This window comes from Heterocephalus glaber, unplaced genomic scaffold (assembly GCF_053883595.1).
Source record: "Heterocephalus glaber isolate CG9 unplaced genomic scaffold, H.glaber_assembly_v1.0 deba00001600, whole genome shotgun sequence".
In the NCBI taxonomy this organism is placed as follows: domain Eukaryota; kingdom Metazoa; phylum Chordata; class Mammalia; order Rodentia; family Bathyergidae; genus Heterocephalus; species Heterocephalus glaber.
In genome coordinates, this window is record NW_028258372.1 from 44,761,546 (window position 1) to 44,782,355 (window position 20,810).

At 50.3% G+C, this 20,810-nt stretch overlaps 2 protein-coding genes across 12 annotated transcripts in view; one reads left to right on the plus strand and one right to left on the minus strand.

Annotated features, from left to right (window-relative positions):
- The window catches only part of CUNH1orf74 (chromosome unknown C1orf74 homolog), a 109,607-nt gene that overhangs the window by 75,162 nt on the left and 13,635 nt on the right, over positions 1 to 20,810 (minus strand). Inside the window, exon 3 of one of the 4 annotated variants that reach the window (XM_004862034.3) lies at positions 1 to 11,863. The exons of the other annotated variants lie outside the window; for them this stretch is intronic. The gene's annotated coding sequence lies outside the window, so the exon portion shown is untranslated. The remainder of the gene's footprint in view (positions 11,864 to 20,810) is intronic. 4 annotated transcript variants of the gene reach the window in all.
- The window catches only part of Traf3ip3 (TRAF3 interacting protein 3), a 22,013-nt gene continuing 11,451 nt past the window's right edge, over positions 10,249 to 20,810 (plus strand). For 2 of the 8 annotated variants that reach the window (XR_015444283.1, XR_015444284.1), the window contains exons 1-8: positions 10,249 to 10,436; positions 11,435 to 11,837; positions 13,917 to 14,064; positions 14,201 to 14,264; positions 14,700 to 14,724; positions 14,952 to 14,981; positions 15,067 to 15,162; positions 17,812 to 18,804. Coding sequence is in view for 6 of the 8 variants with exons in the window: in XM_087194015.1 (XP_087050141.1) it covers positions 10,249 to 10,436; positions 11,435 to 11,837; positions 13,917 to 14,064; positions 14,201 to 14,264; positions 14,700 to 14,724; positions 14,952 to 14,981; positions 15,067 to 15,162; positions 17,812 to 18,420 (1,563 nt within the window). In the remaining 2 variants the exon portion in view is untranslated. Of the gene's footprint in view, positions 10,437 to 11,434; positions 11,838 to 12,048; positions 12,737 to 13,916; positions 14,065 to 14,200; positions 14,265 to 14,699; positions 14,725 to 14,951; positions 14,982 to 15,066; positions 15,163 to 17,811; positions 19,357 to 20,810 lie in introns of those variants that run through there. The other 6 variants (XM_087194012.1, XM_087194010.1, XM_087194013.1 and 3 more) reach the window with 4 other exon arrangements.

Consider the following 20,810-nt stretch of genomic DNA (forward strand, 5'->3'; position numbering starts at 1 on the left):
TTGAAATTATTTTATTTTTATTTTATTGCAAACTTAGTAGTACTTACTACATTCAGTCTACTGTATGAATATTAATGAATTTAAGACCTTAAAACAGTCCTGGGGCCGGGGATTTAGCTCAGTGGTTTTGCTGCCTGCTGCGCAAGCCCAAGGACCCGAGTTCCATCCCTGGTACCAAAAAAAAAAAACACCAGTCCTAAGAAGTAAATATGTTATTACAATTCCCATTACTTATCCCAGATCACATTTGGTTTAGTCTGACTTAAAATAGGAGTCAAATGGCCCATGAGGCAGGAGGATTGCCTGAGTTTGAAGCCAGCCTGAACTACATAGTGAAACAGTGGCTCCAACCCCCACCCCCAAAAAAGAAAAAACGGAGAAGCAGGAAGGGGAGAAGTTGTTAAACGGTCCACAAAACACTCACTTGGAAGGACAGTATGAGGTATTTCGAATATTTTTCTCCCATATATAATAGTGACACATTCATAAGAGAACCTTGTGGATTGAATTATGTTAGCTGAGCTTAAAATTGTACATGTTTTAACTTCTGCCATCATCCTCTGGATGGAGAGGTTCCATGTGCTCATTAATCTTTCCAAGTGATTGATTTAAAATGATTCATTTTTCTCCTCTTACAAATATACTTACAAGGGCTGGGGATTTAGCTCAGTGGTTCTGGCACCTGACGGGCAAGCGCAAGGACCCGAGTTTGAAAGTCAGTACCCCCACCCCCCCAAAAAGACAAAACAAATATACCTACAAAGCAGTATCAGCAAAACGCACTAATTCACTAAAACTACTCCAGTTTTCATACAACTGCAGATCTGAATGAGGGTCCCTTTTATTATAACCAGTAACAAGTCACTGTGAGATGCTTCCTTCCAGCTGCAGATGTTGCTATAGCAGTAGTAATAGTAACATTTATTACGTGATTTAAATTATTACATGTAGTTCTAAAATAATCCCGTGGAATAGGTGTTTCCCCCCCGCAATGCTGGGGATTGAACCCAGGTTACATGCTCTACTTTTTTTTTTTTTAAGGCAAGATCTTTCTTTGTAGTCCAGGCTGGTCTCAAACCCACTATGGAGCCCAGGCTGGATCCTCATGCCTCTTGAGTGCTGGGATCACAGGCATGCACCACCATGCCCGACACAATAACCGTTTTACAGAGGAGGAAACTGAGATGCAAAGATGTTAGACAGTTAGTGCGCTGGACAGGCAGTAAGTAGCAAAACTCTCTAACTTCACAGCCAGGCAGTGCAGCTTTCCACTGCCATCAGTCTTCTGTCTCAGGCTGCCACTGGAGGCAGCGTGGTTACGTTAGCAAAGAGCAAGGGACAGAGGAGCTAAATAAAGGAAGCTTGTTACGATGTTAAGTGATCTCAGCTCAGAATTAATTATTGTAATTACAGAAATTATAAATAATATCCATTTTACTATGTGTACTAAATTATATTTACATAGCATTTACAAGTGGTTAATAACTATCCTGAACAATACTAGATTGCATGGCTACTGTTTAATATCAAATTATTAAACAGATGGTGATACACTGTTATAAAAGACCACAATACCACTAAAGGGTGAAAAGTATGGGAAAAAATGTAAAAATAGGAAGAGTACTTGTAACTTAGTACCAAGTTTTTCAAAAACACATAATTGTAGGTTGACTACACATAAAATGTTTTTTTTGTTTGTTTTTTTGGTACTGGACATCGAACTCAGGTCCTTGTGCTTGCGGATCAGGTGGCAGAACCACTGAGCTAAATCCCCGGCCCTAAATATGTTTTTTAAGAAGGCATATACATAGAAACAAAAACTAAAAGGTAAATGTTATGTCTTACATCTAGATGTCCCCCTGAAGCCTTATGCACTCACGGGTACCATTTTTGGGAGGTGGCTGGATCATGGGTGTGTGGTACTGGATCAGTCCACTGATTGGTTTACCATGGTTCTGGATGTGGATGATAGAAAGACCCACCCCAGGTGTGGGTGGCACCAACCAATAGGCTTATAGCCTGAATGGAATAAAAGGGAAAGGGAGACTCGCTGCTGGCTTTGTGCCTGCCACACCATGGACTGTTTCTCCTCTGTGATTTCTCTCTGCCATGCCACCCTGCCTTAGAGCCAGGCTACTATGGACTGAAACCTCTACAAACTGTAAACTAAAATAAACCTTTCCACTTTTAACTTGTGGTTGTCAGGTATTTTGTCCCAGCAATGAGAAAATAACTAAGACAGTAACGTAAAAATTAAGAAACTAATTTTTGTTTAGTTGTAGTAATATACATAATACAAGCAGGGGGTAAAGGATTGTTCGCCTTCACTCAAGGGAACCTCAGCGATGTCCCAGGCCCAACCCCCCTGACCTTTGTCCTAAGGCCCACTTCCTAAAGGCAGAAATAAGAAAAGACCTCTGGAAATTTCTGAAATTCCAAACCAGGACTCATGCATGCTAGGGCAGCCCGCATGACCTAAATGACCTTTCTTCAGTAGGAGCTCATTAAAGGTTAGTACATGTGAACGGTATCTCATGCATTCAATTATAACGAAGAGAATCATGGGAAAGGACATGCACAATAGATACCACTGACATCACACAGCACCCTGTCAATCATGTCACTCGTGCTCTGAAAGGCCCAATGGGAGGTGCCCTAGCCTGGCACAATATTTTAAATTCTTAAGCCCAATGTCCATTTCCTTTCTACTGGCACGAGCCTGTTCTGCTTGCTCTGAGTGTACCTTCTCCCTGTACTTCACTAAACTTAGCTGCTCTTTCCTTACCATTGAGTGCAGAGTCTAACTCTTCATTCATCACGCACAAGAACCTGGGGACCTGTCCCAGGACCCCATCACCATGGTAACAGCACTAAGGTATTTATTTTTCTAGGGGAAGTTGATATTTTGTAATTGAGAAGAAACCAAAAGATGTAGAGAGGTGGGAAGGAAAGAGAGGAAGGGAAAATAAAAAGAATTAAGATGTGTTATGCACATGTACCAACTCCCCATGATGAATGCAATTGTTACGTATTGCAAACATGTACTAATAAAAAATAGAAATTAAAAAAGGTATTTTTCTATTTAGAAAAAATTTTAGTGGTATATTACATTTTCCTACAACAAAAAATAAAAGAAAACCTAAAGGCTTTTGGAATCATTTCTCTGTCCATCCACTTTCTTGAATAGTCTCCAAAGCAGGCCCTCTGCCAAGCTAACTGATGGCAAGCTAATATGCCAATTCCCCTTATAAGATCAGTTTGGGTTCAATTTTACTGCATCAATTTAAATAGTCTTTATTACAGATGATAGGCTGTGCTGAGTAAAAAATAGACTGGAAAGGTAGGTGTAGAAATGTGCAAAATGTAGAGAAAAGGCTCTGAAGGATATTTCAGTTTGGAACATGAGGCCATTTGTGAATTAAATAGGATCATCTAACCCAGGCCATGGCAAGAGATGACAGTTTAACCAGGAAGGAAAACTGCCCATCTCAGGAAGAGGATGAGAGCCAGTACCCCTCACATTAAAGTGTAAGAGACCACAGTTGTGGTTTTTGGAACCCTTAGCCTCAGCCTTGTAATGGCTCTGACTGCCCAGGCTGAAGGAAAAGCTACTATGTACATGAAGGAAAGGAAGTGAACTGTTCTGATAAGTCGAAGCTTCGTGTTTTTATTTTTTTGTTAAATGATGATTTTTGGTAACTCAATAATTTATACAGCATATTCCTAAAATAAATAATGCGACATTTTAGTCATCAACAAGGCGTTTCCAGAGTCCTGTTTATTGGGGAACTCACACGTACTGGGGAAGAGGGTGCTGCTTCAGCTGTGCCTGAAAAGGCAGGGATTTTTCCAGTTCAGAAACCAGCACTGCAAGGGACGTGTCACTGGGGTGTCTATCTCAGAAGTAACTCTGACTTATTCTGGCAGGCCCTAGGGGACACAGCCTGAAATACAGAATAAAGGAGAGCCACAGCTGCTCTGAGGACATGGTTTTGTCCCTGGTCCAGACGGGCGCGCCCCTTTCTGGTCTGTCTTACTCTTTACTTTTTCATCTGTCTCACCACCTCCAAGCCCACCCCCAGGGCTGGGGCTGTGTCCTGTCAGGGCCCTCGGAGCCCTGCAAAGACTACCCTTCTAATAGCCCAGGACCAACGGTTAACTTGTCCCTTGCTCCATGTTGGACCCACAAGAATGGATTCACAGTATTTGTGTTTTAGGGTTTGGCCTTCCAGATTTTTTAGCATGGTCAAAATAAATAACAAATAGAAATTCTCTAACAACTAAGTGTATTTGGGAATAGCATAGTAATGGAAATATGTACACTGTAGCAAACCATGAATACATTCAAGAATGCTGAGGAAAAGGGAAGTTTTTTAAGGGAAGATGGGCAAATTATTAACAATCTTCTGAGCAACAGTCACTGGCTACTAGGATCAGTACTAGGAGCGCCCTCTGTCCAGGATTAAACACACCCTGACAGCAGTGTATTATGTGTAAGGTTGTAGTGGGCTCTGTGCAAAGTTACAGTTCTCCTGTGTTTTCTGTGAACAGTTCTTGTTATCAGCCACACACACGAGATCTCCTCTTCCCAGCTTATTCTCTTCTTTTGGGGGGCTGGGGCTTGACAAAAGTAACTCCGTTTTGATTCTGACAACTTTCATAGCATCTGTACAACAGAAAATGCTCTTGCTAACATGGGATGTCCCCAGAGCACAATCTGGGAGTTTTACTCTGCCAGGGCCCTCTACCAAAGTGGTGAAGAGCACTCCGTACTCTGCCTGCCATGTGTGCGAGACCAAAACTCCACTGCAGAGGGGTGACCTGTCAAGCACTGGGGCCAAAGTAGTATTTATCTCCCTCTGATAAGTTTAGACTGCATCACCTCTAAGAACATCTGTCCTCGGGATGTCTGTATAGAAGACCAAGAGCAGAGCCTGCAGGCGTAAGTGTGCCCACCCTGAGCAGCTCTGCTCGCTGTAACAAATACTGGAGATAACCAGCTCTCTCGGAAGAGAAAAGGTTTACTTTGGCTCACAGGTTTGGAGGCTCCGGTCCACGATGGGTTGGTTCCACTGCTCCAGGGCAGTGGTGGGGAACTCTTCAGGGACCAGGTGCCACACTTATTTATCCCAAAGTGCCAACACTGCAATTAAACCTGGATACTGAGGTTTCTGTTTAGAAAAATAATTCATACATTAACATCTTTTGTCTCAAAAGAAAAACAGAATAGCCCATGTGCCATAGGTTCGCCACCACTGCTCTAGGGCCTGTGACAAGGCAGCATACTATGGAGTGAGTGTGGCAGAGTGTGCCAGGAAGTAAAAGAGACCAGAAGAGGCTGGTGTCCCCGTTGCTCCTTCAAGGGCATGCTTTGCAGAACCAGAAGACGCCCCGCTAGGCCCCACTGCCTAACATGCAGCAACCTCCCAGTACCACCAAGCTGGGGAGCAAGACTTCAAAACAAGGCTTTCGGGAAACATTTCACATGCTAACTATAGCAGGGCCCAGGCCACTGCAGACCCTCTGTGCTGGCTGATGGTGTCAACCTGAGTAGGACAAGCTCAACTAAATGGGCTCAGCACTTCCACGGCCCAGGGCAGGAAAACTCACCCTACGGTGGCTTGTCAGCTGGATGGTATAAGCGGAACTCAAAGACAGGTCTGCTTCTCAGCTCCAGTCTCCACCTTCACCTTCACCTTGGACATTCTCTCCTGGCTTCCAGCGAAGGCCCATCAGCCTCCTGATACGGACTCACACGGGACACTGCAGTGAGCTCCAGGCCTTCGACTGGATCCTTCAGATCCCAGTGTGCAGACGGAGCCTCTGCACCCTTCCTCATTGACACCGTGGGTGCCACTGTGGGTCAGTCTTGTGAATTCTTATATATATTTTTGTGTAGCTTGTGTTATATCTGTTTCTTGAGTAAATACTGACTGATACACTCTCTTATCAAGTGTGTCTGTGGCATTATTCTAGAATAAATAACTTGGACTTGTGGCATGCATTACTGAGAAAATACTTATCAGAGTCTAGGGACGAACAAAGAAAGAAAGAAATGTGTCATCTGTGGACAGATACAGTGAGCACCTAGCCTTAGAATGGTTTTGGATCTTTGTACACATTTCTTTGTTTGTTTGTTTCTTTTCTGGAGTACTGGAGATTGAACCCAGGGTTTTTTTGTTTTGTTCTGTTTTAACCCAGGGTTTTACACAGAGCTACACTCTAGCCCACCTACCTTTTTTTGAGACAGGGTCTGGCCAAGTTGTTACACTGCCCAGGCTGGGCCCAAGCTTGTGACCCTCCTGCCTCTGCCTCCCAGAGGGCAAGGATCACAGATGTGCACCCCCACACCCGGCTTCTTGCTGATTTTTTTTTTTTTTTTTTGGTACTGGGGATCAAACTCGGATCCTTGGGCTTGTGCAGCAGGTGGCGAAACCACTGAGCTAAATCGCCAGCCCTTCTTGCTGATTGTTAATGGAGTCCAAATGTATGCAGTGTGTAGAACTTCCTACTACACCTTCCTGTGCTGCGGTCCTCTGGCACCCAAGCTCCAAGGACCCTCTTACCCCTCTGCGACCGTAAGACTGTCTTTGTCGGCCATGGGCTCCCCAGCCCTCTGCTCATTCCCATGTGCGCAGGCGCTACCCAGAGCCCTGGGCTGCTTCTCTCCCACTGGGGGAATGCCCTGTCTCGAGCTCCAGTGCTGAGAACCCATCCTGGGTGCTTTGCTGCCATTTTCTCCCCAGAGAACAGAGGAAGCGGCAGCAGCAGAGAGGACCGTGAGCCGCCCCCCTCGTGTAACAGATGCTGCCACAGCGGCCTGACAGTCTCACTGCCCATCTCAGGCTGCCAGTTTGGAATTCACAGAGTGGGGCTGCGACTGTCCTCCAGTGACCGTATGAGCGCTCATGCAGACGCGAGAATTACACAGGTCACACGTCCCCGTGAACTTGTTCCAATCCAGTTCCCTTTCCACTACTTTATCCTCAACTTCTCGGGAATTTCCTAAATAAATTATTCAGATCAGTTCTCTTTCATTTCCCCCTAAATTTCCCAGTTTAACTGACTAGGGGAATATTTGTTACTGGATTCTGCCTGCTCTTCCTGCATTCATCCCCTAGCTGCCCACCTTCCCTTAGAAAGGAGCAAGTCCAGAGTGGGCCTCTGTCCAGAATTCTGCAGAAGAATCCAGGTATTTCAGGAGAGCAGAATCTCTTTCTTTCCAACACCAGCAATGGGAAGAGGTGACTAAAGGAAAAGAAAGTCCTACACAGAAAACTGCCTGAGACATGTGAAAGCCAACCCTGAGAACAAACCTCTCTTCCAGGTATTACCACCAAAAAGCCATTGTTCCCCTCAAAGAAACTGCAGGGTTTGACTCTAACCTAGAGGTTGGTCCTTGTCTAATACGGCACATGGATCTGAACTAGACACTTTCCAGGCACTCAGACCGATGCAGTCACAGGAGAAAGGGTGGCTGGGGTGCCGTGATGGGAGGAGCTCCCGGCCCAGCCTGAGGCCCCAGGGCTCAGGGGCCCACTCGGATTGTGCCAGAGAGCGAGAGGGGAACTGGGGTTTGTGCGCATTGTGGCTTCTGTTTCCTGTTTCAGCAAGGTTGTTGTGCAAAAGAAAGACTGCACAAGAAGGGAAACGCTAAGGGCCCAGAGCCACGGACTGAGAATTTGCACTTTACTGGGCCCCTGCAGTAGTGCTCCACCGAGGCCAGAGCCACGATCTGCCTGCCGGGACTGCAGCGTTCTCCTGAGCAGCCGGGACCTGGAGGTAACTCAGAAGGATGCTTCTGCATCCGGACTTGGGCCTTCCAACTCAGGGTGGGGCAGAAGGTGCTCAGCCGGCCTGGCGAAGAGCCCAACTTCACTGGGTAAAGAGGGAGATACAGGGGTGGGGTGGCTTAAGAATACTGGGGTGCGGGGCAACCAAGAGAGGACCCTGTACCAAAGTCCTGAGGTGCCAGCCAGGCCCAGGATTCAGCTCCCCTCTCCATCCATTACATCAGATTAGAAGTGAGTCGTACGACTTGGGCTTCAGGGTACCCAATGAACAAGACACGAATTGTTCCGTTTTAGGGGGTTTTTTGCTTTGTTTTTGTTTTGTTCTGAGACCAGGGTTTCTCTATCGCTTCTCGGCCTTCTCTGGCTAAGATCAAGTGAGACAGGGTTTCTCTACATAGTTCAGGCTGGGCTTGAACTCACTACGTAGCCAACTCCTGGCTGCCCACCTCCTGCCTTGGCCTCCCAAGTGCTGGTATCACAGGTGAGCGCCTCCACACCTAGCCAGGGGCATGAATTAAATGACCTTTCCCAGTTCCCTTCAAGAGAGGGGTACCCTATCACATGACGCTGCCTTTCTGCCAGCCTAGGACAGGTCCCTCTCCCTGGGTTCACAGAGACCTGGATGGGAAAGGCCAGACCTCTGCAAGAAGCCATTCATTGTCTATGCTGCAGACATGGCCAGGAAGTAGGAGCAGAGAGGTGGAAGGGTAGGGGCAAACCACAGTCAGATGAGGGCAGCACCCTGGTCTGCCTGTGGCAGTGAGGAGTGACGAGAGCCTCCTCTAGCCGGTACTGCCTATTCCCCCAAGGCCTGTCATGCTGCCTGCCAAGGGTCACTCAGGGATGCCCAAAGCCTGGCCTGCTGACCTTTCTCTGAATCTACAGGAGCCAGTTTCCTCTTGGCCTTCAGCATATCCCTGACCCTCAGGCATCCCATATGGCATCTTGCTTGGAAGCAAGTCAGAATGGTCAAGACATTTCAGAAGGCTGGGAATCCTTTCACGCAGCTGTGTCACACCAAACTCCACCAGGCCTGGGGCTCTGGCACGCTCCTGTCTCAGTCCCAAGGTCTGGCCCTGAGGCTACAGAGAGCAGAGTGGCCATGTTTCAGTGAACTTTCAGACAGCCTAGGCCAAGAGCCCTGAGACGTGACTTCAGGCCTGTTTTCCAGCCACAGGCCTTTCCTCTTCACGGTCAGGAGAGGGTGATGCTCAGCACTGGGAATGTGCCTCCACTACAAAGCCTGTGGCTAACTTGGGGTCAGGCAGGAAGGACTTCACACTCTACATTTTAATGGTGCAGTGTGGTAGGCCACTCTCCCGCTACTTGAACTTTCTGCTTGGCTTAATTGAGATGGTGATTGTATCCAGGCCACAGCGAAGTCCTTTCTCCTTGTAACCCAAACTCAGAGGTCAGAGGCCCCAGAGCAGCAAACGTGATTTTAATCACATCTCCTCCATCCAGAAAACGATGTCATCCTTCAATGAGAGACAGGTCCAGGGAATTAGAGGAAGAGATCAAACATTCTTGTTCCTGGGAACATTCGTTCAGCTTGGGGCCTTTGTCTCACAGTGCCAAGTCTTCACTACCCAACACCAGCACAGGGACAGCATTTTAAGCTTATTACTATAAAAAGCTGACATTTCTCACGCCAGGTGCCAGGCACATGGTGGACATTTTGTCACTGAATTCTCATCATCTTTCCAGGCAGGTGTTAGCTACATTTTATACATGAGGAGACACGGGCTTAGAGATGTGATAACCTGTCCGAAACACACACCGCAGGCAGTGATGGGCCAGGCTGAGTCCAGAGTCCTCCCGCAGAGCCGGGACTCTCCCCAACCTTTAACGTGGTGGAAGAGCAGGGGTGATGGCTTACGAGGTGCCACATGTGTAGGTCCTGGTCTTGGAGTTCGCGTGCACTTAATCCCAGTCTCCTCCACCCACTCACTCACAACTTGAGACTTAAAGACTTACCCCCTCAGATCCTTTCCTAAGTTTGTAAATAAGGAAAGTGAAAGATGTGAAGTCTACGGACACCACCCCAGGGGAGAGAGGAGAGAGCCATTCAGAGATGGTGTACAGAGGACAGGCACTGACAACTTCACAACCCTGCCGCAGTCAGCACCCCCATGCCCAGAGCTGCCCCTCCAACCCTGCAGGTCCAGGCAGCTGACAGTGCCCAGAGTTTGGCCACTCAGACTTCTCCCACACAGAGAGACTGCCCACCCGTGAGCCCAGAGAATGAGAGCCGTGAGCAGAGAAGGCAGGAATCCTCTACAGAATTCCAGACTGAACCAGAGTAGGCAGCCAGGGCCCAAAGGGGCAGAGAGGCTGCTACCTGTCGAGTCTGTTTGGCCTATAAATAAACCTAAGGGGCCAGAGCTGGCAAACGCTTGCTGACCAGAGGAGATGCCCTCCTCCGACTGCGGAGGAGCTAAGCCCAGGCAGTGTGATGAGCTCATGGGTCGGAGCAGAGGCAGCAGCTGAGAGGGGGAGCACTTCTTCCTCACCAGTCCCTGGGCTCGCTCCAGGGGGCAGAGAGAACAGAACTTCCGATGCTTGGGTTTCGGCTCAGCCAATGCCAACCCCAACTCATCAAAGCTACCTGAGCATTCTGGGAAATGACCAAATTTCCAGAAGGTAGGTTGGGAAGAGTGGGGGAGAGGGAGAGGCACAGAGAAGGAAGGACAGAGCAATCGGGGCTTGGGGGCTATGTGGACGCAGGTTAACGCCCCGTAGGGGCATCGAGGGCGGCCTCTCCACCCAGCCTCACTCCCGGAGACTTGTGGTCACTGCTTCCGCTGGTTTTGTTTGCCTGTCGTTTGTAAGTGCTTCACTGGGGTGTAATCCATGCGCTTACTGGTCTAGAGGGCTCAAGGCATGTCCGACCAAGGACAGCAGACTGGCACCAGACAGCCTGCTAGGAAGGCGACGCTCATCTCCACGATGCTCTGAAAGGGGCCGGGCCAGCATCGGGTGTGGCAGCTGACTGGACATTCTGAGCTGACGCGGTCTCTCCCTGAGACTGGGGAGTCCTGGGCAGGTGGTAGGTGCCTGAGGAGCCACATCAGGACAGAGGACCCTGGTGGGTTCCCCCCTAAGCCCTGTCAGGCCAGGTTGCTAAGGGCCAAGAAGGGAGCAGGGTGCCAGTCACAGGCCCGGTCACTTCCTGAGGAGGGTGAGAATGTCAGTCGGCTGCGACAGTAACGGGGCCAAGAGAGCAGCAAGATGCCGATTTTCCTTGCGGGCTGAAGGATGAGGCAGGGAGGGGTGTTGGCCTGTTTCTTTATTACGTCTAAAAAGTGAACAAATGCAAGCTATCCAGGGGCTCCACAAGCTCACTGTAACTTTTACCAGTCACCTCTCCGGTCTCCCTGACTCAGATGCCAGGTGAGATCTTTAGTCAGATCTTCCACTTTCCGAGGGGGCACGCAGACCAGAGAAAGCAGGAGTTTGCTTTTATCAGATTTTACTAGCTCAGGAAGGGCTGAGCCCGGAGTCCCGCTCCCAGGCGACACCACTGCGGCCTCAGTTGTCCACCACGTGGATGCGGCACTATGACCCTCTGCTCCCTCCCAGTGCGGGAGGTAAGTCACTTTTCTGCCCATCTCTGACTCCTCCCTCTTGGCATCTGGCAGATCCAGCGGCTATTCAGGGAACTGGAACCCAAGCGCAACAGGTGCCCAGGAGGGCAGCATGATCAGCCCAGACCCCAGGCGCTTCCTTGGCTTGGCCCGCCGGGCTGAGAGCTACGAGGCCAAGTGCGAGCGACGGCAGGAGGCCAGGGAGAGCCGCCGCTGCAGGCCCAACGTGACCATGTGCCGCCAGGCGGGGAGGGTGCTGAGGACCCAGCAGAGGGAGCAAGTCCGGAGCGCGCGGCAGCTGCAGTTCTTCAGGAGGAGGAACTTGGAGGCAGAGGAGACGGGCCAGGCCCAGCGTCTCTGGGCCAGGGAGCAAGGCCCCTGCAGGAGGGCAGGACGGACAGCTGTCTTCGAGGAGTCTCGGTCTTATTCCAGGAGGACCACTTCCCCCGCACAGCAGGTGGGCCATGTCCAGGACACACTGCTCTGGGGGGGCGGGAGAAGCGAGGGTGAGTGGACTCAAGGGCACCAGCAAGCGGCTTTCGGTAAGTCCCTCCTCCCAGCCATACGGGGACGTCTCCACGAGTCACTGACTCAGTCAGTCTGGTTGTGTGACGTTGTTTGTTTAGCTCTTTTTTGTGTTGCACTTGCCTTTTAGTACAGAAAAAATAATTCCAAAAACAATTTCATAGCTGACAGCTAGTATCGGTTTGAATTTTTTTTTTTGGTACCAGGGATCGAACTCAGGTCCTTGTGCTTACAAGGCAAGCGGCAGAACCACTGAGCTAAATCCCTGGCCCATATCAGTGTGAATTTTGGCGGCCTACACATATCTTCTGGGGCTAGCTCACAGCTCAGTTCACTCTCCTTCACTGGCAATGACTGGAGGCTGCTTAGTGCCAGACTGCACACAGGCCAGTCCTCTTGCCCAGACACACGTGCGTGCACACGGCAGCCCTCCCAGACCGAGAAGGCCTCGTCAGGGCTGGGGAGCCTCCCCTGGGCTCTGCAGGCCGCCCCTGCTCTGTGGGCTGAGGTTATAAATCCTCAGAGATGGCCTGAGTTGCACAGAAGCAGTCCCCAACCATGTGGACTGGTCTCCGGGAAGACGATGTTCCCGATTGGCGTGGGGGCGGGGTGCGCAGGAGGATTCCCGTTCCTAGAGAATCCAGTGCACTGCCATCTGACAGGAGGCAGAGCAGAGCTGAGCAGCGGTGCCAGCAGCGGAAGCGGCTGAAGCTTCCCCAGCTCGCTCACCACTGGCCTCCTGCCGTGTGGCCCCTTCCTCACGGGTTGGGGACCCCGTCCCCGAGGGCCCTTTAGGCTGCCCAGGGAGGTGCAATGTTGGCAGAAAGCAAGGTAGGTGGACATGGCCTCAGCCGGCAACCCCCTTGTGAGCACTGCAGGGTGGACGGGTCCTCTGCACTCCCGAACACGGCAGGCATGCGCTGTGCCCACAGCGGGCTCTGCTCCGATGCAGCGACGGGAGGGGCTGCTCAGAGAAACAGCCCTACAGCTCGCTGCAAAACAGAACCAAGCATCTGCGTTCTAAGGCAAGAAGGTTTCCGAATGCCTTTTCAGGAGAAAAAGATCAGGACGAAGAGGACCAGAAAGTACAGATCACTGAAGAATCCCCACTACCCAGCAGCTACTCAAGGCTTCCCTGAGATTCACCCCCCGCGCCGGACACCACCGACGGCCCCAGCCTTCCAGAGTCCTGTCACCAACACGGGCTGTGCAGTCTGCGAGAAGAAAACCCAAGAGACACAGGGCTCCGGCCCCACCCCTCTGCGCTCCCTCCCCAGCGCCTCAGCAGCCCGGCTGTACTGCGCAGGAAGCCCTGGCTGGAAGGCCAAAGACCGGAGGCTGAGGCGCAGCAAGGCCGGATCCGGAGCGAGGCTGCTCGCTGCGCTCTCCAGCCACGCTGGCTGTGTGAGTGGCCCAGGCAGATCGGACTCCAGCGGGAATGACTGCGAAAAGGCCAGCTGCCCACTGCCCGCCCCAAGGAGGCCCCTTCCCCCCAGGCAGGGCAAGGCAGAGCACAGGCAGGCGTCGCCTGTGGCTCTGGAAGCCTATGTGGATTACTTGGGCAGCTTGACTGGAAATATTATCTTAGTCCATTCAGATGGCTATAACAAATTACCACAGGCAGGGTGACTTCAATGGCAGAAACTTGTTTCTCAAAATTCTAGGGGCTGGAAGTCCTGGATCAAGGCCTCAGCAGGTCCTGTGCCTCATGAAGACGCTCGTTGGGCTGTGCAAATGACATTCTTCACATGGCATAAAACAAACAGGGCAAACTTTCTAATACCTCTTCTCAGAAGGGCACCATCTCATTCAGGTCCCAACATCATGTATGACAAACTGCTCCCAAAGTCTCCGCCTCCTAATCCTGTCACAGTGGTAGTTAGAAGGGGGGGGGGGGCATGGGAATTTTAGGGAGACATGATCACAACAGTTTCATCTTTCTGCAGCCATGGGAAGTGTCTTCTAACAAGCTCTGGACAGTGGTTTCCAGCATCTCTCCCTTCCTTTCCAGGTGACAGGGACCAGCTCCGAGGCCTTTCCAATCCAGGGTCGTCCTCCCTCAAGTGTCCACAGGGATCTGGCTGACCTCTGCTCCTCACAAGCAGGGGCCCTTCTGCCGCGAGACTCTCCCATCAAGAGGCCACCCAAACGCCACTGTGGTAAGAAGTGCTCCCCGCATGATGGGGCTGCAGAGAACCCTGCCCCAGCATCCTGCTCAGCAGCAGTGGGGAGTCCCTGTCCCTCCCAATGCATTCACTCCTCCCCACGGGCTCTGAATCACCTCTCATCTCTCAGGCACTCAGACGAAGGCAGATGACACACAGCCAGCAATCAAGAACGATGCCAGTCTGCAAACCAAGTGAGCGCCTCACGTTGTTGACCCTGACCCTCTCACATCTCATCTGCTCCCCTCTTCTAAACTGGGTGGGGGTGGGGGCGCTTCACAGGGAGCTACATCCTTAGCCCTTGTTGATTTTTAAATTTTGAGACAGGGTCTCAGTAATTTGCCAAGTTGCCCACGCTGGGTTGAAACGTGGCGATTCTTCTCCCTCAGCCTCCCAGACTTCGAGGATTACAGGCATGCACCATCATGCCAGCCTCTTCTAGACTCCTACTTCCCTCCCTCTACCCAGCATGTACAGAGAGCAACCACAACGAATATCCACATCCACCCTCATTTAAAAGAGGAAGCCCTCCCCCTAGCCCAGAAGGGTCCCTGGGAGCAGTCAACCCACTGCCTCTACCTCTGACCTGCTTAACTCTCGTCCACTGTCTTTCCCCTTTCTCTTTCCAGTTCCGGAGTCGCAGTTCTAGATAAGGTAAGCAATCCTCACTGATGTGGATCGGAGGCACCTAAGCTCTGACACCTAGCACTGCACTACAAACTCAGGCAAGGCTGGGCGGGAGGACACTCCTTCCTGGATGGCAGGAGGGGCCGTGCAGGGACCCAGGACCCAGAGGGCCTAGCAGAGCCCAGGCGGAGGTCTGCTCTGCACAGGCTGCGTTCTACGCTTCCGGACTTCAAGGGTCTTTTCCTTTTCTCTAGGAAATCATCCAGCTTTCCGAGTACCTCAAAGTAAGTTGACTTCCCCATTCAGCTTCCCCACGCACCTCTGCCTTCTCCAGGTCAGCCTTGTCCTCTTGAATTCTTTGCCCCACAGGAGGCCCTACAAAGGGAGCTGGTCCTAAAACAGAAAATGGTGATTCTTCAAGACCTACTCTCCACCCTGATTCAGGCCTCTGACAGCTCCTGGAAGGTAAGGGGATGAAACATCTCAACAAAGCTCCCAGGCTTCTGTGTGTGTCCATCCTATCTTTGTTCCCATTCCACCCAACAAGTCAAGGGCTGTGTGACTACTGAAGAGAGAGCTGGAAAGGAGGAGGAGGTAGGGGAGGAGGAGCTCAGAACTCAAGGTCAACCGGGTCACAGCAAATACGGGGGTCATCAGCTGAGGGTCTTGCTGCCATACAGCCAGGAAAACTCAGAACCAATGAGGACCATTCTTATCTGTGGGGCTCTCTCTCCCAGTAGCATGATGGTTTCTAAATGGGATTCACATGAATAGTCATCGCAGCCGCCCTGCACCTACTACTCAGCGCAGACTTCAGTGTTCTGTGGGAAGGCGCCTTACAGAGGAGCCGGAGCCGCCATACTGCTCATGAGGAAAGGTCGCAGAACGGCGAGTGACTTGCCCAAACTCATACAGTGAGGGGGCAGCAGAAATGGAACCAGAGCTCAGGCCTCTAATTTTAGTCCATGCATTCTACAAATATTCACAGATCATGTTCTTCCTACTGAGCACAGGGCTAACACAGAAAAAAACGAGATTCTTGCAGGGATCCTGATTTTAGACAGCACATAACTTTCTAAGGGAAACCAAACAATACAAATATTATAAGAAATAAATGTTTTTAGGGTTAGTAGACCACAAGAAGGAATGCTTAACTCTAGAAAGGGAGATTCAGGGAAATATTTACAGTTATAGAAGCATTTGCCAGGCAAGTGTAGAAGGAGAAATAGCATCCTAGGTAGGAGATAAAACAGTGCAGGCAGAGACCTAGAGGCATGACATATAATCTAGTGTAATGGTTTTCCAACTGTGTTTTTCATCTCAAGACTGCTTTACGTTATTTGTTAAAAATTCCAAACAACTTTTTATATTTAACATATTAGAACTTATCATGTTAGGGGCCGGGGATTTTAGCTCACTGGTTCCAGCACCTGCCTCAAAAGTGCAGGGTCCCGAGTTCGATCCCCAGTACCAAAAAAAAGAAGAAGAACTTAACATGTTAAAAATTGAAGCAGAAATTCAGAAATCTTTATTAATTTTAAAATAACAATAAGCCATCTCGTGCTAACCTAAATTATATAATCTATGAGGAATAACTGTTCTTTCAAAAAGAAAAACTAATGAGAGGAGTGGCATTGCTTTATGCTTTTAATGTCTAACTCAACTAAAGACAGCTAAATTCTCATACTCCTCAATTCAATGCGCTGTAACACATTCTTTTGGTTGAAATAGATGAAGAAAATTCAGTCTCACACAGACATGCAGTTGGAAAAGGGAAGACCTTGCAGATCCCATCACAGGGTCTTGAGGACTTGCAGGATCCTCAAGCCCCCCTGAAGCCCGCAGGTGCAGGGCTACAAGCAGGCTGATGCCAGCAAAGCACAGGGCACTAGGGACGGTGAGAAGCCCGGAACCACCTCACCCCGCCAGGAGCACGGCCTGAGTTCAGACAGAGAAAAGCAGCAGTGGGTACGGAACAAAGCCAAGAAAACAGCAGTGATACAAAAGGACTTCCTGGGACTCAGTGTAAAGCACTTGTTCGGCACGCATGAGGCCCTGAGTGATCCCCAGTACCACAAAAAACACAGAATTTAAAATGTGTGTTTTAAAAAACCCTTTCCAGCTCAGCCCTTCATCCTCACACAGTCACGGCATCGGGCTTGGGCGTCACTAAGGAAGTCACTTCCCTCCCTCGGCAGAGCAGGGCGAAGGCAGCTGTGCAGGCCAGGTGGTTTCCGGTCCTGAACTAAATGGAGAGCATCTCGTTCATTTGCTCAGCAGACATCTGACAAGCTCCTACTCCATGCCGGGCCCTGCACTTCAGGGACAAAAAGCAGCGTCTGCTCTTAACAAGCTCACAGTCCAGCCGGAAAGACAGAGATGTAATAACAACTCCAAAACAGTCTAATAAGGCTGCAATTGTGATGTACAGGAAAGAGAGCGCTGTTCTGCCCGGGGTGGAATGGGGAAGGCTCCACAGGAAAGACAGCGTTTTGGCTAGGTCCTGAAGGAAGAGTAGATTACCAGAACAGAAATTGAGGAGATGGAGGAAAGCGCAGAGAGAAGTGTTCAGGGCAAAAGGGTCAAACTGATTGCATCCCAGGGTATGGCCCTCCCATTGGATGTGGGAGAAATGAAGGGGTCACATCAGAGCAGTACCAAAGAAAGCACTTCAGGCAGGGTTCTAGAATTCCAACAGTGTACCTAAAGCTCAAATAATGAATGGACCCGTCTATTGTATTTATGTTTTAGTATGTATGGACCCAATAAAAGGATATATCTATAACCCAAAAAAAGATACATCTCACAGAACCGTGAGCTGCATGCCACCCCTTTGGGAAACAAACGGAAACCAGTGGGGAAGCAAGGAAGCGGCCAGGCGTGGGGCACACACCCGTGATCCCGGCACTCTGGGGAGCTGAGGCAGCACGGTCACAACTTTGAGCCCAGCCGGAGCAACTAGCGAAACGCTGTCTCCAAATAAGAAAAACAAAAGGGGCTGGGGATGTAGCTCACTGCAAAGGCCCTGGGCTCCACCCCCAGTACAGACAGAGGGAGTGGCAGAGGGAGTGCAGGGCGGGGAACAGTGGAACTATGCCTTGTTTGATTTCGCAGTCGGCCCTTCTGTACAAGGCACTCCACGGCATGCCAACTGGACGACACCTGTGTTTCTCTAGCCACCACAGCACCCTGGCTCTGGGTGGTGCCAGGACAGGAGAGACTTGCAGTGACCCAGGCGAGCCACAATCTGACCCTGAATTACAGCCAGCTTGGTGGAAATGGAGACCACTTGATTTACTGAGAGGTGTTCCTGGCCAGGTCTTTGAGGCAGAGTTTCGCCCCTGCTGCAGCCCAAGGGCAGAAGTTCCTCAGGCTGTGGCTTCCCCCACTTTTCACTCCACCCAATCCTTACCCTTCACTTCTTGCTCCCCAACCCCCTGCCAGGCCCCCAGCTTCCTGTTTTTAAGAAAAGTACTCTCAGACTGTTCCGCTGAAAGCTCTTGCTTCTCCCAAAACATGACAATGAACTCTCTATCCCTCCCGGAAAGCCTCAACCTCAAAGAAAGGACAGCCCCAGTCTGTGGCATTTGGGAAGAAGAACCAGATGGATGTGGCCAGAACCAGGTCTCTGGAGCCTGGTCCAGCTCACATTTTACTTTCTCCATGTGGCCCCATGATCTGAGTCTCCAGCTGCCTGCATGGAGCTTGCAGCAACGCTATTAGAACCCAAGGACCACAACCTCCACTGCCTCCAGCCCCGCGTGGACCCCAGGCCTCTTGGATGCTGATGGCCTGGGGTTCTGCTCAGAACCTGCATGGCTCCAGCCTTCAGAGCAGAAACAGCTCAGCCAGTAGAGAAAGCTCAACTCTGGACAATTCGAAGATGGGAGCAGGTGTTCTTGGCTTTTAAGATCTGCAAAGCAGAATGGAGATTTTGAGATGACAGCACGGCAGGGGATTGGCTGAACACCCCAAGGAAGCTCCGCTAGAGCAGAGATGCGCTGTGGGCCAGTGCTTCTGTGGTGAGCTGGGGTGTGTGTGGAGGACAGTTCAGAGGCAGGTGAAACCAAGCAAAAGCAGGAGCTGAAGCCCTCGGACCGGCACCAGGTGTGTATGACTCCGCCTCACTCCTTCTTCTACAGGCTAGCTGTGTCTCTGAGCCCCAAGCTCCCGGTGTCTGCATGGAAGGTCAGCAGCAGGTCTGTAGGAAGCGCCTCTTCCCACATACTGGAACACTGGGCCTTGGTATGGCAGACCTGGGTTCAGACCAGGAAACTCCATGTCCCATTTGTAACAACTTGGCTGAAACCCTCCAGCCTGCCTTGGGGAGTCTGGGAAGGCAGGACTGCGGACAAGATTTTGTTCAGGCCCCGGACTTGGGTTGGCCTGCTCCCCATAGAAGGGGCTATCATGAATCGTCTTGCATTATCACTTCTCTGCCTTTTGGCTAAGATCAAGTGAATTGTCTTGTACTTTGACATCAATGGAAAAGTAATCTGGGATTGAGCTAAAATGTAAAAACAGCTGGAAGAAGGGCCAGGGATTTGGCTCAGTGTTTCTGCCACCTGCCTCACAAGCTCAAGGTCCCGAGTTTGATCCCCCGTACCACAAAAAAAAAAACTGCCTGCCACAATGTAGAGATTGAAATGACTCCAAAAATATGCTATGCCAGGGATTTAGTTAAGTGGTTCTGGCACCTGCCTTGCAAGGGCAAGGTCCTGAGTTCAATCCCCGGTACCAAAAAAAAAAAAAAACAGCTGGAAGAGGCAAAATATATTAAAGCCATACTGCAAAACGGGGAAAGAGCTATCCAAAAAGGACAGGAGATGTGGGAAATTTTAAGAATACTGCCTTGGGCCTACTTTCTTTCTAAATTCTAGCAAAATGATCTTCAACTTTAGTGGCTTTAGCTGCATCCTGCAGAGTAACAGTGTAGGCAAAGAAAAATGCGTGGAATTGGAAGATCTGAACCGGGGGTTAGGAATGAAGCCAGCTGATTTCAGGACCTGTGGGTGACAATGAGCAGGCCACTCTGTGGAATGTGGCCATTTTACCAGTTACTGCGAGGCCCACACAGTGGAAGTGTTTGCCATTTCTCATTTGTGCCAAAGCCCTGTGGTTACTGTAGATACCAAACCCCTGACTCTCAGCTCTCTCTGACATGAGACACTGGGAAAAACATTAATAGCAGGAGGCACTTTAAAGAACTGTTTTTGGCAAAGCTTTTTGCTTTTGCTAGGCCTGAGTAATACAGGAAGCAGAAAGGGTGGGGGCACGCCCGGGGCCCCATGGTTAGAAGAATCAGCCAAAGAAGACCAAAACAGGAGCTATGAAATACCACTTCCTGCCTCCCCTGGCCCCGCTCATGGAGGGAAGCAGACCTCAAAATTAGAGGCCCCTCCTCTGCTCCCCCCATTACAGACCAGAAATATGATAAGGGTTGGAAATGCCCTGGCTGTATGACCAAGAGGGTCCACTGCGTCTGAGGCCTGAAGAGAAGTGGAATTTCCAAACCCCACAAGAGTCCCGCAATAGTCCCACAGAGCCTGGTGAAAAAAGTCAGAAAGCGAATATGCAAACAGTTAGTGCTGAAGAGGCCCATGGTCCCTTCTCTGGGAAACTTACTATCATTGGCACTGCCACCCCTATAGGTGGAGAGGCCTAAAAAAAACTAGAAGAAAAAAAAAACTGCCTAGGAAAAAGGTACAAGTCTACAGGCAGAGGGATGACACAACAAGAAGGAAGTTGTTACATTAGCTGCCCAGCTGAAAAGTTGAAAACTACAGAATGGCCCTTCCAGCCCACCACTGTCCACTCTCAGCCTAGGATTAGCAACCCTTGCAATGTCAAAATGTCCTCAGATGCATGCACAAGCTGCTGGGTTTGACCACCCAGCACTGAAGGAAGGAGAAATGCCACCAGACAGGTCCATTTCAGGAAAGCATCTTACCCTGCCCCACCTGCACTTTACTATCTCCCCCTGCATTTCCCATCTTGAGCCGTGTGCATGTGTGTGTGTGAAGGAGGGCAGTGTATTAGAAGAGCCAGCCCTCCATGTCTGCAGGATCCATAGCCTCAGATTCAGGCAGCCTTAGATTAAAACTAACTGAAAA